The following is a 17,531-nucleotide window of genomic DNA, read 5'->3' on the forward strand; positions in this document are numbered from 1 at the left end:
TTAAAAATGTGTCAAGGTGATTTTCTTGGAAACTCTTTTCCCACTAACCTCTGACAAATGCCAGTTCGATAAACAACACCCACTAGTGACCAGTTGGCCAAATGCTTGCAGTTGTCTCCTTTGCTGTTAGTCTTGATGAGAAACAACACTATTTTCTAGAATTATCACGTAAGCTTAACTCGATGCTCTATTTTCTGAGGGAGTCAGCCGACAGAATATAGCATAGTGCTCTGAAACCTGTCACACTTCACATTTGGTCTGAGTCAGACCACCCTTTTATCTCATCGCACCAACGTTCTTCCCAGATCCCATCTGAGCACTGAGTAAATCCCCAGCATTCTTTATGACATGGCATATTAACATAAAACAATGTGTTTTCTTTCAGTTTGGAAATAACAATAACTACATGAATATGGCTGAGGAAAACAACGCTTTCTTTGCAGCCAGCGAGGTAGGTGTCTGTCTTAATGTGTCTGTTCATGTTTTGTGTGTTATTTAGATCATTTAAAAGGCTTGAAGGGAAAAGCCAAGTATTGAATTTATCTCACTCTCGCTGTTACATGGCACGAGGTAACAACTTTGGAGGAGAAATGAGAAAAACCTATTGGAAGGGAAAATAACCTGAGAAGTCTTTATCACTCGTCTGTAGGCTGTTACAAGTGTTAGTAATTCACACACACACACACACCTCTTGATGAGAAAAAATATATAGGTGCAAACAGAAATAAATATATAAGAAAAGAGAGACTATCCAAACTATATTGGTATCTAAGCAGATAGGGGTTATTTTGGAAACTAGGATGGAAGGCATTTCTAATAGAAAATATTTAAGCTTCACACAGCTCTGGGAATAATTTCATTAAGTTGCCATGGTTTGGGAATGATGTGGCAGAATGGTATCATGATTTCTTGGGTCTTCAGTGGGTGTGATGTAAAATGAGTGTTTTTTGTTGTTGTTGTTAGATTCCCACAGTTGAGTTCAGTGCTGTGCACATATTGCCTGCTAAATTGCTTCAGTTGCATCCAAATCTTTGCAGATCACATGTACTGACCTGCCAGGCTTTCCTGTCCATGGAATTCTCCAGGCAAGAATACTGGAGTGGGTTGCCATTTCCTTCTCCAGGGGATCTTCCCGACCCAGGGATCAAACCTGCGTCTCTTATGTCTCTTGCATTAGCAGGCAAATTCTTTACCTCTAGCACCTCCTGTGCCCAGTAAATGTGTATTGAATGAATGAAAGAATGAGCATGCTCCAAGACTCCGTCAGGGCTAGGAAAATAGAGGGATGGAATCAAAAGGCAGCACCATGGTGGGAAACCATGAGATTGTGTGAAGGTTATCAGTGCATGTGGAATGAACATATTTTTGTTGCTGTCTTCACTGCATTCCTTACTCTGTGACTTAGGGCTGCTCCCTGGTCTCATTGGTCTGCCCTCCAGAAAAACCTCCATCTTGATTAGATCAAGAAATGTTTTCCTGAAAGTGGTAGACTGTGTGAGATTTAAGGAAACAAAAACAAGCAGAAGTGAAATTGGTCCAAATGGAACATTTCCTCTTGCAATGCCCATAATAAAAACTCTTCATTTTCCAAATACATTCAAATTTGGGAAACTGAACCAGTTTGACCCCAGAGAATGAAAATCATAATGGCTTCGTCAATGATCTCCGTTACAGGGAGGCAAGTGTTATGGAAGAAATGATCTTGGCAAAATTAGTAGAGAAAGTGGGGAATCAAGAATTAAGGGTATCCGTAGATTAATCATTTTTGCAGTGACCGCCATCTCTCTAACCAAGAAGACTGCCTAGATAAGGGAATATTGTTTGGCACTGGCTGCTGTGTTGTTTGTGATAATGAGCACAAACCCCATCTGTAAGGACAACATGATGTTTCATTCTGTAGGATTTTTTTCCCTACATTTGAATCAAACATTGATGAAAGCTCTAGTGCCAGCAGCTGTTCAGAGACAATTTAATTCCAGCTGTGATAATTCACCGTGTCAGACATTGGCTGTTATATGTTGATACAACAGTTCTCCAGATTTGCATTTTTATCAAAAGGAACAAATGTTTTGAACATTTCAGTACAGATGGTATTTAACCATGTACATACTACTTTAACATGTACAAGGTAAACACTGGAAAGTCAATATCTGTAAAAAGTAATTATATAAACTCTGATTAATCTGATATTATGGCATAGTTGCAGAAGTCAATGTCTTTTTTTGGTTGCTGCCATACTTGGTTATTTTTATTATCTCAGATAACCAGTGCTTTGATTACTCTTTTCTCTAAGGAATGTTTAACTTTATATTTCATGGATTACCTCTCTTTAAAAGTCATTTAAGGTTTTAGCATTTTCTTAGTTATATAATATAGTGTTATGACATTGTTTTATTAGATTATGAAATAGTAATATATTGAATTCTAGGTCAAAATTAATTTCTTAAAAAAATATACTGGAGGGACATATTATATGTAAGATCTCTTTATACCTTAACAAAAATAAAAATGAAAATCTCCTTAATTTTAACTGCCTAGCAAAAGACATGTTTTATGTTCAAGTTTAAAAAATAATCCTATGTGATGATTTCACCATACATCTTTTCTTGAGCAAAAAATAAAGCCCAAGTTAATGTTAATATACTACATTATAGTATGTGCCTAATTTCCCAATCATTTCATTAAAAGCGTTAAAAGTAAATTTATTTGGTTTTTTAGTATTTTAATGAGTGCACACTCATTCAGGAAGACTTTAGGTTTGATGCTGTGAAGTCAAAATTGTGCCTGAAACTTCCCGTAGATATCGCCCAGTAGATAACACTACGGGGACCGGGATGCTCTGAGTTTGAAATTCACACATTTGCTTTATGTTTTCTGTCTGTGTCATGATTACCCTGACCATTTTTAAAGTACTTTAAATATTTATTGAAATAATATTTCAAGTGTTAATTACAGTGGTAATGAAAACAGCCAAATGCCACATATCAAGAATGAGTGTTTATCCGTATTGTTAATGTGATATGTTAGATTTCATTAAGCAGTAATGGGGTAGCAAATGAGTCACAAATTACAGTTGCATCTGTTACTAGACCACATTAGTGCCAAAATAACAGCAAATGCAGCCATAGGGTTACATTCATTAGCCAGCCACGCTTGTGGCCAATTCATCCTTTGTGTTTGAGAACTCGGGGTACCGCAGTCGGAAACTGACATCTTTGGGGAGTCGTTCTTGGAATCAATATGTCAGAAAATCTAATATTTCACTCTAGCTTTCAAATGTGCAGTTGTACCCTCATGTTTTGCATCTACTGAATCTGCGGAGAAACTCAAGATGTTCAGTTGCCCAGCCACGGACACCCATAGCTTGTGACTTCTTTATTTCTGGTGAGATACAAATAGCAGTTGACAGGTTCTATAGACAAGAAATGGGGTGTGTGTGTGTGTGTGTGTGTGTTTCTCCCCTTGGGTTTGTTTCTATTTTCTTTCAAATGGTTATTAAGTTACATCATCATTGATGGCTTGAAGAAGGATGATTTTCAGCTCTTAATTAGTTTTCTTAACCAATTACGGTAGATTCAAATTATCTTGCACCAATTCATTCTTCAAAAAATGCTATTAATAATAAATGAACTATAATGTTGACCCTCTGAGCTGGAAATAAAAAGTATCTGAGTAACTGCTTCACCCTACCAAAAAGAATATTCTAGACATTGACCCCTCTTCCCACAAAATCGAAGTTCTATTTTAAGACAGATGGTTCATGGGGTTCAGCAGGCAGCTCTAATTTGTACCCCAAGGTCCTATGTGTAAATTCTATTTTCAAGGGTCTAAGTAGCACCGAAAAAAGTATGCATTATTTACTTAGATCTTGAGAAATAACAGTAAGTACTTGAGTAACATCTATGGAATTAGTACATTTCTATCAATATATCTCTATGCTCCTTCTATGGCCTTTTAAAATTGAAGACTGGAAGAGAAGTGTTCCGATAAATACAAATCAAAAATCTTCCTGTAAAAGAAAATTCTCCTTTTTGTTTAAATAAAAGCCCTAGATATATATGCTCTGATCATCCTTATATAAAGTGCTTTATTACTAACAGTAACAACTTCCATAGAAGCAGGTATTACACTTGAGAATATACCAATAAGGAAATTTTAAAAAGCAAACCATACATTTGGCATCACTTGTTTTATATGTTGTGGCAGAAAGTAAATATGTGTAATGTTCACTTCTGGATTAATGTTGTGTGTGCGCTCCACAAAATCGTCAGCGTTTGATGAAGCATGTGGATAATGTAAGCGTTTGAGCTGTTTCACTAACATATCAATAAAGTGGCAATTTGTTATATAGCCAAATCTAATGTCGCTGGTGCTCCAACTAACAACAAAGACAGATGTTGCTAATTAAGTACGCATTAAAAAACTGTTAATACTGATACTCCATTAAAACCATATGATAATGAGACTTAAATCTTTAATCAGAATGATCAGCAAAACTTTATATATGGAAATCTGTGTTTAAGATGTTTTCATTTGAGAAATAAATATTTGGTCTAGCTATGTAGTGTTTTCATGTGACATAGTTCTTTTTCCCTCCAAGGAGAAATAAGATCTAGGAACAGAATATGAAGATATCTATATTTTGTTTCCTTTTAGCAGACATTCCATACACCAAGCCTTGGGGATGAGGAGTTTGAAATACCCCCCATCACGCCACCTCCAGAGTCGGATCCCGCCCTGGGCATGCCTGACGTCCTCCTGCCCTTTCAAGGCCTCAGCGATCCGTTGCCTTCCCAGGGAAGTGAATTCACACCCCAGTTTCCCCCTCAAAGCCTGGATCTTCCTTCCATAACAATCTCAAGAAATCTCGTGGAGCAAGATGGCGTGCTTCATAGCAGTGGGTTGCATATGGTAGGCAGCAAATTTACTGCTTGAAAGTGTTTTACTTATCGTTTGAACTTTGCAGGGTAAAGATCTGAGAGCCCATGTTCTGAAAGTGCTCATGCCTGTCTACTGGTGGACATGCAGATTGTTCCTCGTGGTGCCATTTAAAAGCACATAGTGGAGCAGTCACTGGTGTTGGACAAGATGGCACTGGGTCGGTTGTCTTGAAAAAGGAGGACCCCACAAGATCCTCTGGTTTGAACTGATTTTTTAAAGAAGTCTGACTCATTGGTTTGAAAGCAGCCAGTTTTCCCTTGCTTTTGGTTTAACAAAGGTATGTCCTTGAGTTGAAAGTTTGCCCAAGGAGAGTTTTTTCAAAAGGGAGCCCTTACCAGGGCCCAGGTCTTTTGCATTTGCTGGATTAAAGCATCATGTTTGTGATATGTGATTTGCTCCTACCTGAAATGAAATATCAAACTGTGATACAGAGAAAGGGAAAAAGAATAATTGTTTATAACCAGCAGAGGAAAGTATAAAGTGGGTTATTTTGTGAAATATACCTAATTGTGTTATTTATTGTTGTAAACATCAAATAAGGCACTCCAGAGAGCCAAAATTACTAATGCAATAACCTTGGTTCTGTTTTTCTTGGTGTGCAATTATAGTTAGCAATCACCAGAGTAAATCTGCTTAAGTATTTTAAACTCTTCTGCTGGGGCTGTTTTTTCCCTACCATGGTATATAAGGCATTGGTGTCTATCTAGGTGAAGTACGAAGCAGACGTTTTAAAACAAGATTAATAGTTTATAGGGCTTTTTTTTCCCCCTTAAACCCTGATAAAATGAAACAGATGTGTTGATATAACAAAAAACAAATCCTATTGCTTGTTTACATATTTCTCTGCACATTATGACCATGCCAGTGATGTTTATTGGTTTCATTGTTAATTCCCCAGATAACAGCAGATGATTGCAAAATATGTAGTGGATTAGCAGTGCAAAGATTCAGTGTGCTCTCTGAAATATAAGATTACTTTCCCAAATAGGATTGCAGCAACATAATTTTCTTTGCCTGTGATCTTTTGTGTTTGAGCTGAACATCAGGGTTTTTATTTTTACTTTTTTGTCAGAAAAGAGTGCAAGGAACAGTCGGGAAATGGTCATTAAGTATTCATAAATGTTCCTCGCCATCTCAAATAATTGTTTCCTGTGGACTTTCTTGCATTTTTGTCCCTTTGACACTGGAAGGGAGGGTTCTGTCCTCTGTTTCTCTACAATCAGCCTTGCACTGTTGTGCCTGGAAAATAATAAAAATAAAAAGGGTGTTTAGTTGCCAAGGGAGTTTGCCCAGGGTTCACCATTATTCATAGATGCTCAGCGAGGCTCATTTAAGTTAGGGAAATAGTTAAAAGACCATATAATGCATGCTAAAATGTGTGCTTTATTAAATTGGTAAATATTTATTAATAATATAAGAATCTGCCTTTAAATTAAACATCTGATGAATTACCTTGCCTTAAAGCTATAAAACTGTTATTGCTGCTATAAAAAAGTGTAAAGGAGGCATTTTGACTATGAAATTTCATTTCATGGTCAATTGAATTTACTATATTGGAAAGAACTAAAGATGGAATCATAAAATAATTATGATATTCACATACACTTAAAGAACAATGCTTTCACGGAGTGGCGTTGGGAGAGAGGACTCAATTTTTAATGCTTCTTTTGTACTGTATTGCTAATCACTCACTCAGTTGAATTATTTCATTGATTTTTAAAAGTAGAAGTCCTTTAAGCAAGTGCAAACGGTTGTCATGGTGTTTACGTGAACCTCATCGCATTTATTGGTGCCTTTCTGAAGTTTTGCTAAACCTGAATGATATTTATTTTGGCTGGAAACAAACCAATCTTGTTGAAAATTCGAGTAGAATTTCACCTTGAAGAAATGTCATGGGATTTTAAATCACAAATGTTGGAAAAAATAAAATGTACCAGGACAGAATTACGATGAATACAATGTGTCGTTGGCATTGTTCTATGTACTACCTGACATGTTCACCTATAAACTTGAATTCAGAATCGCCAGAGGCATGGTTAAAAATAGGTTATGTCAAGGTTCTTCTATATTTCCCTCTGGGTATCGAGGTGGCTGGCGACATCGTAATGCTCCACAGCAGCTCCTCGGAGATTTCCCTCAGGAAGGTCACCAGAAAAATAATAAATAATACTTTATACATCATGCATTCAGTTTCCCAGTGTGCACTGGCTATTTCGTACCTGATGCAACTAGGAAGTTTTATTATCCAAATGAGTATGGCTGTCGGTTAAGAATTGCTATGGTAAATTAAGACTATCATGTAAGAAGAAAAGCCAGCTTGTTTATGTAGTATTGAACCAGCTTTTCTTCAGAGCCTCATTGGTTTTCCTTTAGAGAGTGACAGTTTGTCACATTACTGATTAACTGCATTTTGTTGGCAACATGTTTATCTTCTTTAAATTTTTGCCATTATATTTAAAAAAAAAACAGAAAGCAGGAACAAAAAAGACAAGAGGAGGATTAAAAAGAGTCTAATGATTAGCATTCCCATTGCAAAATATGCAAATAATGCCCTGGTATTCAAAAGCAAATTGTTGAAAAAATTGAAATCTGATGCATTTGTGACTTCAAAGAACAACCTTGATTTGCTTGTTGTGGATATGTGTATTTTCAAACAGGATGTGGTTGGCAAGTCAAAATCAACAGTCATAGTTTGGTTAAAAATTCTTTTTACCTCTAAGCATTATTGTCAGTTCAGATGATCATCTGGAAATTATTTTAATCTTCAAAAGATGGCAATCCTAAAAATCTACAACATGCACTCCGAAGGGTTTCTTTTTTTTTTTTAAACACCTCTCTATAATCTGCCCAGCCTGCTGAGTAGCATTGACATCAGTAGTACATCAATTTCAGAAAGTGGATTATTTTTACTAGACAGCTATTGTGACATATTGGGTCAGTCATAAATGAAAGATATTCATGCAAGCATGCAATACTTGTAATGAAGTCTCACTCTGACCTTCTGTATGATTGATTCTGTAATTTAGTTTTCTCAGGCAGTGCCTGAAATGAAATGAAATCATGTTGAACAAGTTTTGAATACCCACAGTGCACCAGGAGAAGAAAAATCTGCAGCCCTAGAGGCTTGAGAGAGAGCAGCTGAACGATTTATCTCTATGCTATTATAGCCTTTGCCAGCATTCAACATTTCTTTTTTTTTTTTTTTTTTTTTTCTTATTTGGCTTAAGTACTTAATTCTGCAGGTAGCTGTAAATGGGAAAATAAAATGCTGTTCAGATTTAAAATGACAGGACAGGAGTATGTGCAGGGGACTGATAAAATATCTTGAATAGAACTGACCTTTCATGTAGCTGAAAGTTACTGGGGGATTCATCCTCATAATTACCATATAGATTATTTTTATTTCTTTCCTGCAATGAAACATTTCAGAGAGCAGTAGTGCTGATTGAATGAAAATTGAACTTGTTAACATTCTTTTCAGCTTAGCCTGTTGTACATAACAGAAGGTTAGCTTTGATGAATTTCAAAATTCTCTTTGATATCCAAGAAACAGACAGTAAAATAATTGTCTCTAGTCTGATATTTTAGATGCCCCCCCCAAAAGAGAATTTATAAAACACACTGATAATTCATATACTTTTTCTTTGTGCATTATATTTCATGTTTGAAGGACCAACATTTTCTGTTTGATATTTGCTTTGGACTTAATTGTGATAGCATATATTTATAGAAAATACTCCTGGTGCTCTGGTAATATCAAACATAGTATTAGAAAATTGAAAATGATGGAAGTAAGGGAGGTAAATTTGAGTATAGTAGTCTCTGTACCTGTTAAAGAAAGAGAATAAGAGAGAAAAAAAAGTCCTATAGAAGATATGCACACAGAGAAGAAAAAATAGCAGCTTTTAAAATATTCATAAAGCTCTTAAGACATAATCCAGGCAGACATCGTTTTTGATCAGAAAAATTGAAGTGTATCAAAATAATTCTAAAATTACCAAGCTTGTTTTAGAAATTTTTATTTTTCATATAGTTATTTAGTATGGGTCTAATTCTGGATTATTTTTATTTTCACAAAATAACTTTCATGCCATTTTTGTACTTTCCAAAATCTTAAGAGAAGTAGCCGACTTTCAATTAATATATTGTTTTAGCAATGTTGCTTAATGTGTTACAGATAAAACAGTTATTTCATGGGTCATTAATGTGTTTAATGCGTGGAACATTCTATTAAAACAAGCCCTTATTATTGTTATGGACATGTTCATTGCTATTGTCAATAGAAGCGGCAAAGCTAAATTCCGCCGGACGATTACCATCTAGCCATTGGAGGGGACCAACAATTTCTCATACAAATTGAATGATTACTTCAATAATGTTTATTTTTGGTCAGGTATGGTTGAAACATTTTCTTATTTTAAGTTAACAGTAGTAAAGGCATGTCTTACATAAGCAAAATGACTCACTTTGAATGCAGTGGGACCCATCTCTTAAAAGTCCAACTTATAAAATTGAAACCATATTAACTCTAGCACACATTTACTGAGCACCTACTAAGTGCTATATATTATTAATCATTAGAGACTGATCACTTATAAATTGAATTTTTGGTTAGCAGTGTCTCTTCCATGTAACACCAAAATGCAGAGTCTGATGACTGCTTCATAGAGGCATGTTGTCCAGAGTCAACTTTAATTTAGCTGTTACTATACCTTGACAATTGTCTGCTCAAAATACCAAGGCCACAGACATTTTACAAGCTGCCTTTCTTGGTAGAGCAAATAGCCTTGTACCATGCATAGCTCTACGTACCTACTGAGCCTGAACATCAGAGTGTTTTCTTTAAGGCTGAGTTAACCTTGGGATCATGTTTTTGTTTTTAAAAGGATCATGTATTGAAGGAGGGGAATGTTCCAAATTTCTACTAAACCCAATTAGCTGTTGTGAAGGGCAACCTGTGATGACTTGGCTGGTTTATCACATTCAAGGAAATATGTTATTAAAAAGTTAGCCTATGATTTATTTCCCTGTGTCTCATTTTGAACATATAATCTACAGTTATAATCTTTTATAGCATTGGCAGTACTTCCCTGTGGGTTAGGGACAGTAGACAGACCATTTTATAAATTTTTATTTATGTATTTATTTTAGTTTTGGTGGCACTGAGTCATTGTGGCTGCTCATGGGCTTTCTCTAGTTTGCAGAGAGCAGGGTCTGCTCTCTAGCTGCAGTGTGCAGGCTTCTCATCGCAGTGGCTTCACTTGTTGCGGAGCATGGGCTCTAGGGCATGAGGACTTCAGTAGTTTCAGCGCATGGGCTTAGTTGCCCTGTGGCATGTGGGACCTTCCTGCACCCAGGATTGAACTGGACTTGCTTGCATTGCAACGTGGATTCTTAACCACTGAACCACCAGTGTGTGTACATGCTCACTTGTGTCTGACTGGGACCCCATGGACTGGAGCCCACCAGGCTCCTCTGTCCATGAGATTCCCCAGGCAGGAATACTGGAGTGGGTTGCCATTTCCTCCTCCAGGGGATCCTCCTGATCCAGGGATCGAACTCACGACCTCTGTATCTCCTGCATTGGCAGGCGGATTCTTTACCACTGCACCCCCTGGGAGGCTCCCTGGACCACCGGGAAAGGCCTCAGACAGTTTCTAGAGGGATGAGAGTTACTCCTGTACTGTTGTCTCACTTTCTTGTATTCACAGCCCTTGTTGCCCTTAGGAGACAGTCTTCTTTGCTTGTTTAAGGCCTGTCCTCCCCTGTTTGCTACTAGTTCATCCTGAGACCTAGAAGTAATATTTATTGGTTATTAAGAGTGTACTTTGAATACTAAATAAAAATGGAGGGGAAGGGGATTTAAAACATCAACAGCTGTAAAAATAGAATTAATCTTTAAAATTTTAATGTGGGTTCAAATAAAACCATTATAGAGCTGACTGCTTGGTAAAACAAAGGAGTTAGAGGGTGTATGAGAAAATACCATTGTTTTATCATAAACTCTTTTTTATTTTGCTGAGAAACTATTAATTAACTTTGGGGAAGACTGTTTTTCACAAAACTTTCATGTGTAGGTGTGTTTGATTATAACCCTGAGAGTAGTTATTAAATAAAAATTATCTATTTCAGTGTAGATATTTTGATGAATATAAAGTTTATGGTATGTAGGTCTGTAATTATCATTGGTATGCATCTGGCACAACTTTGTTTGAGGTTCTATTTGGGTTAGGAATACATTAGTTATGCCTAAGTATTGATTAATTGCTTATCTGCAAATAAAATGTTAGCATTGCTATAGAATATAAATAATTGAGCTTAAAATTATTGGATTTCCTATTTATAGGTCTCTGATATTTATAAATACAAAGCAATTTTTCTTACTGATAATTGTTTAATTACTCCATTTCTTAAGAAATATTGATTAAAATAACACATTGTGAAAATTTATTTAGTCACACTTGCTAATATGTTTGGGCTGTTTGCTTCTTAATTAGATGTTCTCCTTTATTATGAAAACCTAAGGTTGAATTGTTACAGAGAATATTTGTTTGTAAATGCAGATGGTAGATGCATTAAATACATTTGCATCTTAAATTTTTAAAATTCCTTTTGATAAAATCCTTTGGCTTGCTTTCAAAGATGGAAGTGACCACCACTGTACTGAGTAACAATCGATAAAATAGAATAATGTGTGATACTTAAAATTATAAAATCTATTTGAATATATTTTACTTTGTAAAAGAAACAAGAAAGCAATACAGGAGGATGTATGATTATGTATCACCAAGTGTGTATCACAAAGATAAATGTCAGGCATGGGAAGGAAGGAGAAATTTACTCTTAGAGGACTTCATGGAAGGACTGGTCCTTATGGGCCTGAAAGTAAGAGTGGAAAAAATTTGAATATGTAAAGGAAGTAGAGTTTTCTTGGCTAAGGTAGTAAGAACAAACTGTTTCCATTCCCCTCCCCATCCCCTCAAACCCCATATATCTTCTAGGAAGTACGGACATGGTAATATGCGATCGTGATTTACACAGTAGGGACATTTTTCAACTTCTCATCCTCGTTCAGTCTTGACTAAATCAAGGAGGCAGTCTCAGTTTGAGGCTAATTAGTCTTTCACATCTCTCTTTCATCCTTTTTCAAAAGGAGAAAGCAGAACTCTGGCCCCAAATCTTAGGTAGATCCCCATATTTAGATGGACTGTGTTGCTATTTGCTTTACTTGGTATTTACCTGGCATTGCAATGATCATGGTGATTCCAGTTTGTAATTTATGCTAGCGAGCTAAAGTTTCCTTTTTAATATAAAATTATTCAGATTTTTAGCCATTCACTCCAATGATTAATGTTCATTAATAGACTGGGTTTCAGGCAATTGAAGAAAACAAGGAACCGCTACCCAAAACATCAATTCCTTGGTTTTCTTTTTAAAAAACAAACAACAAAGAGGCTCTTTCATCAGGTGGAGAGAGGAGCATGTCTCAGCTAAGCACTCTGCCCATGAAGACATAGACAAACCATCAAGGCATCATTGCCCAAAGACTTTGTTGAATTGTATTTATAGACAAGTAGAAGGCAGTGTGCTTCCTGTTAGAAGTCTGTGACCTGCCCATTCTGAATAATCTTCTCTGGTTGCAAATGCTTGAGTACCTTTCAAATCATGCTACCATATGACTCAGCAGTCCCACTCCTGGGTATATACCCGGAGAAAACCAAAACTCAAAATATACATGCACCCCATGTTCATTGCAGCGTTATTTACAATAGCCAGGACATGGAAGCGTGTCCATCAACAGAGGAACGGATAAAGATGTGATACATGTATACAATGGAATACTACTCAGCCATAAAGAGGCACAAAATCGTGCCATTTGTAGAGACGTGGATGGACCTAGAAACTGTCGTACAGAGTGAAGTCAGAAAGAGAAAAACAAATATCTTATACTAACACATACGTGTGGAATCTAGAAAAATGCTATAGATGAGCTTATTTGCAAAGCAGAAATAGAGACAGACATAGAGAACAAATGTATGGATACCAAGGGGTGGGAGGGAGCGTGTGGGTTAGATTGGTATTGACATATATACACTACTATATACAAAATAGATAACTAATGAGAAACAAAAATCATAAAATAAAAGAGCCGGGGCTTTTAGGAGCTATCATATATATTTTATTGATTTACAGTTTAATTTTTATCAGAAAATTAAAATTTATGGCTTCCCTGATAGCTCAGTTGGTAAAGAATCCACCTGCAATGCAGGAGACCCTGGTTCAATTCCTGGGCTGGGAAGATCCACTGGAGAAGGGATAGGCTACCCACTCCAATATTCTTGGGCTTCCTTTGTGGTTCATCTGGTAAAGAATCTGCCTGCAATGTGGGAGACCTGGGTTTGATCCCTGGGTTAGGAAGATCCCCTGGAGAAGGGAAACTCTACCCACTCCAGTATTCTGACCTGGAAAATCCCATGGACTGTATAGTCCATGGGGTAGCAAAGAGTTGGACACAAGTGGGAGTCTTTCACTTTACTTTTTATTAGAAAGTAAATTAAAAATTGCTTCATTCTACAAAAAAAAAAGTTCATACCAATTAAAAAAATAAGTTGAGGTGTTAGGCTCTTAATACTATTTATAATTAAATCCAAGTTGTCCATAATTGATGGGTTGCCCATGAAGTACAATCAGTTAATATTTATTGGGATGAATGGCATCATTAAATAGGTACCAAGCTTTTAAACTTTCAATGGTTTCTTTCTCCATTGTGAATAAAATCCAGAATGGATTATATAGACCCATTACTTAGAGCCATTACTTGTTCTCCAGCTTCACAGTGAGCCTTGCTTTTCCTGGGCAGTGACATGGACCTCTTCTTTACTTATCCATCATGTTCTTCCTTAGGGATTCCTAAGTGGCGCTAGTGGTAAAGAACCTGCCTGCCAGTGCAGGAGATTTAAGAGACGTGGGTTTGATCCCTGAGTTGGGAAGATTCCCTTGGAGGAAGGCATGGAAACCCACTCCAGCATTCTCGCCTGGAGAATCCTTTGGACAGAGGAGCCTGGTGGGCTGTAGTCCATAGGGTCGCAAAGAGTTGGATGCAACTTAGTGATCACACACGCATGTGCTCCCTTGTGCCATGGGACGTTGTACATGTTCTTCTTCTCTGCATACAATACTCTTCCCTCTTTTCTGGCTCTGTTAGCTTCTAGTCATCCTTTGCAACTCAGCCCAGTGGGTCACCTCTGCAGGGGAGCATCCCCCAATTTTCTCACTTCACCTGATCTGGCTCATCTCCATCTTTCCCAAACCCATTGCACTTGCTGTTCGCCTTGCCTATCCCGCTTCTGCCTGTCCTGGCCTCCTCATTTCTCAAGCATGACAAGCCTTTTCCCATCTCAGACTTTGCACATGCTCTTCCCTCTGGCTGGAACATACTTTCTCCTCATTGCCTGATGGACTTCTTCTTACTCTTCAGGTATCAGCTCAAAAGTCACTTTGGAGAGGCCTTTCCTACTAACCAAATCAAATATAGCTACCCTTTCCTGAGTAGTTTTTTTTCTTGCATAGCCTCTTTATTTTTCCACAGTATTTATCACAGTTTGAATCTTTTTTATGCACATATGTTCTGTTTTCACAGACAGAACCTAATTTTGGACACCCCCTTCTCTTCCCCCACAAGAAGATGATTTCTGTTATATTTCTCTAATAAAATCATTTTCAAATGGGGTGTTGCAGATTTTGTCCATCAGGGAACTTTGCTGTTGTCTGGAGACATTTGGATGTCACAGCTCGGTGGGGAGGGGAGGTTACTGGCACCCAGTGGGTAGAGACCAGAGATGCTATTAAGCATTTACAATACTCAAGATGTATTGCAAGCAAAGGATTTGATGCATCTGCCAAACAAAGAATTATCCAGTCCAAAATGTCAATACTGCTGAGGTTGACAGACTCTTATCTAATATTATCAGTTAGAAGACAAAGTGAGATAAGAAGAAAGAAGGAGTTGCTTTCCAATGATGAACAATTTAGGAAATGATACAAATGAACTCTCCATATAAAACATGATTGTATGAAGAGTCAAAAAAGCCACCAGCATTCAGTCCTTGTTGGGTGTGATAATAGCATCTCTTATAACCCAGTAGTTACTTTGCCTTTCAGTGATCACTGGTAAATGTTTCAATGCTTAATTTTAATGAGTAAGATTCATGATTTACAAAAACACATTAAATTTCTTAGGGCTATATCCATGGTTATACATTTCCATCTCATGTCATTGGTGGTGGTGATGGTGGTGAGTTAGTTGCTAATTCATGTCTGACTATTTTGCGACCTCATGGACTGTAGCCCACCAGACTCCTCTGCCCATGGGATTTCCCAGGCAAAAATATTGGAGTGAGCTGCCATTTCTTTCTCCAGGGGATCTTTCCAACCCAGGAATCGAACCCACATCTCCTGCATTGCAGGCGGATTCTTTACTGACTGAACCAGCAGGGAAGCCCTGTTGTGTCATTACTACTAGGAAAAGTGGTGAGCTATTTTGGAGGAATAGAGATGAATTATTCTTGCCTACACTTTTTTATAGTATTAATAAAGTCATTAGTCCATTCTAAATTTTGTCTAAATAGAGTCATGTTTAAGAGAATCACATGGTAATTTTCTAGTTTTGAAAGATATGAGCATTGGTATATTGGCGTTGCTGGCCTGCCACATCATAAGTGCTCAATAAATACTTTTCAACTGAGCTGATATCTTTTTTCTGCTTAAGTGGAAATCCTAAGATCACAGGAAGGTTTTTTTTTAAGGTTACTTTTTTGAAATAGAAAATGATTGGAGCTGTTAAGGATCACCAGGTTCCCCAAGGAGGTTGTTAATAATTGGTGACCCTAAAGGAACTTGCTTCTCTAAAGAGATACTTTCACCATTAATCTTCTTATACTATAATCCTCACACATAGAAAGCTGTTATCAGATAACAATGGACCATGGTAGATGCTAGCACATTTCGTTGCATTGATTATGTGGCTCGCAGGTCACCTGGCAATATTTTAGAGGTCCTTGGTGTATTGTCCTGTGGGAGATATGAAAGGTGGGCCAGCATTTTTTGGATTTGAAGACCACGTGGGTGGCTTTAAGTTTTGGCAAGATCTTGGCCCCACCGCCACCAGTATGCTTCAGGAGTGGTTTTCACACTGTCCCCAGTTCAGAAACCAGCGGCCCCACTTTTTTTTAGTGAAATGAGTCTCAATTTATATAAAACAAATAAAAATGGAGTTGCTTTTGTTAAAGGAGGGTGGTGATGGTACAGAGTTCAGAGCCCATTCAGCTCTCCCTCTGTCAGTACAAGCTTCCACCAGTGATGGCACCGTGGCTCCTTTGTTGTGTTGTTGTTCAGTTGCTAAGTTGTGTTTTTGTTCAGTTATTAAGTCAAGTCTGACTCTTTTGCCACCCCATGGACTGTAGCCCACTAGGCTCCTCTCTCCATGGGACTTAGAGAACGGTTTCTCCATCAATCAATCACCCCAGCTACCTCTGTGGCTTAGGGGATCCTTCTTATCCAAGAATAGGTACAATAGTATCTAATTCAGGAAGTTATTTAGAGGATTGAATTGGAAAGTGCATACTAAGCTTAGCACAGGTCCCAGATCCGAAGAAACACACAGTCAATGTTCCTTGTTCATGAACCTTGGCTGTTTGTCAACAGGAACTCTTAGGCAACCAGGTCCATCATAAATGCATAAATTGCAGGTGGAATTCAGGAAGCCAGAAATCTAACCCCATGGCCTTCTGTGTGACCATGAGATTCCTCTGAAATATTGTACATCTGGGATGCACCTGTCAAGTATCTATTTGTGCTGATGTTCATGGGCATGGGAGTAAAGAAAGCAAAGTGACTTCTTGGTTACTGAGAAGGCTGTGTAAATTATATCCTGATGTTTCATGGCCATGTTAGTTAACTGATTATTTTACCATTGGAATTAAAATACTCTGGAGTTGCCTGCAGATATTTTAAAATAGTTAGATTTAAAGAAGTCTGAAAGGACCTCTGAAAAACCTCTGAAAGATGTATTTGGAGACTAAAGTTAAGAAAAAGATAGCATAATTTCCACTTGTGGCGGACTGAAATACATCAGTAAGCAACAGTAGGACTTTAAAAGAACATGGAAGAGTGGACAGTCTCCTCAGATTTTTGAAGAGAAATAGCTAAATGTGTGAGGAGTGCCAATACAAAGAAATTAAGACACACTGATAACGTGAAACCCACTTTTGTGATACCAGACTGTAGAAGGACTCCTACAAGGAGAATGTGGTATTTTTGGAGTATATTGTTAGTGAGACAGAAAGAGTTGGGGTTGCTCTGAAATGTGGAGCACCTTTTTCCAGGATTACATAGGAATTTGATAACTCAGAAATTATTAATGGAAAATATGTATATTTTCTATTAAACCCTGGCAATTAGCCACAGACTCTTTTAAGTGTTTTTGTCTCTTGGTTTTAGATTTTCCTAACTAGAGTGTTTTAGTTTCTGTTTGTTTTGTTTTGTGTTTTTTGTGAATGGGAAAAGTTAGCTCCCCTCCTTACCCCTCCAGT

At 37.3% G+C, this 17,531-nt stretch overlaps 1 protein-coding gene across 2 annotated transcripts in view; it reads left to right on the top strand.

The window, feature by feature from the left end:
• The window catches only part of TOX3 (TOX high mobility group box family member 3), a 122,931-nt gene that overhangs the window by 87,034 nt on the left and 18,366 nt on the right, over positions 1 to 17,531 (top strand). Inside the window, exons 2-3 of one of the 2 annotated variants that reach the window (XM_040254069.1) lie at positions 386 to 451; positions 4,657 to 4,911. In XM_040254069.1, coding sequence (XP_040110003.1) covers positions 386 to 451; positions 4,657 to 4,911 — 321 coding nt within the window. The remainder of the gene's footprint in view (positions 1 to 385; positions 452 to 4,656; positions 4,912 to 17,531) is intronic. The other variant, XM_040254070.1, reaches the window with a different exon arrangement.

Source organism: Oryx dammah, unplaced genomic scaffold (assembly GCF_014754425.2).
Source record: "Oryx dammah isolate SB20612 unplaced genomic scaffold, SCBI_Odam_1.1 HiC_scaffold_13, whole genome shotgun sequence".
Taxonomy (NCBI): Eukaryota; Metazoa; Chordata; class Mammalia; order Artiodactyla; family Bovidae; genus Oryx; species Oryx dammah.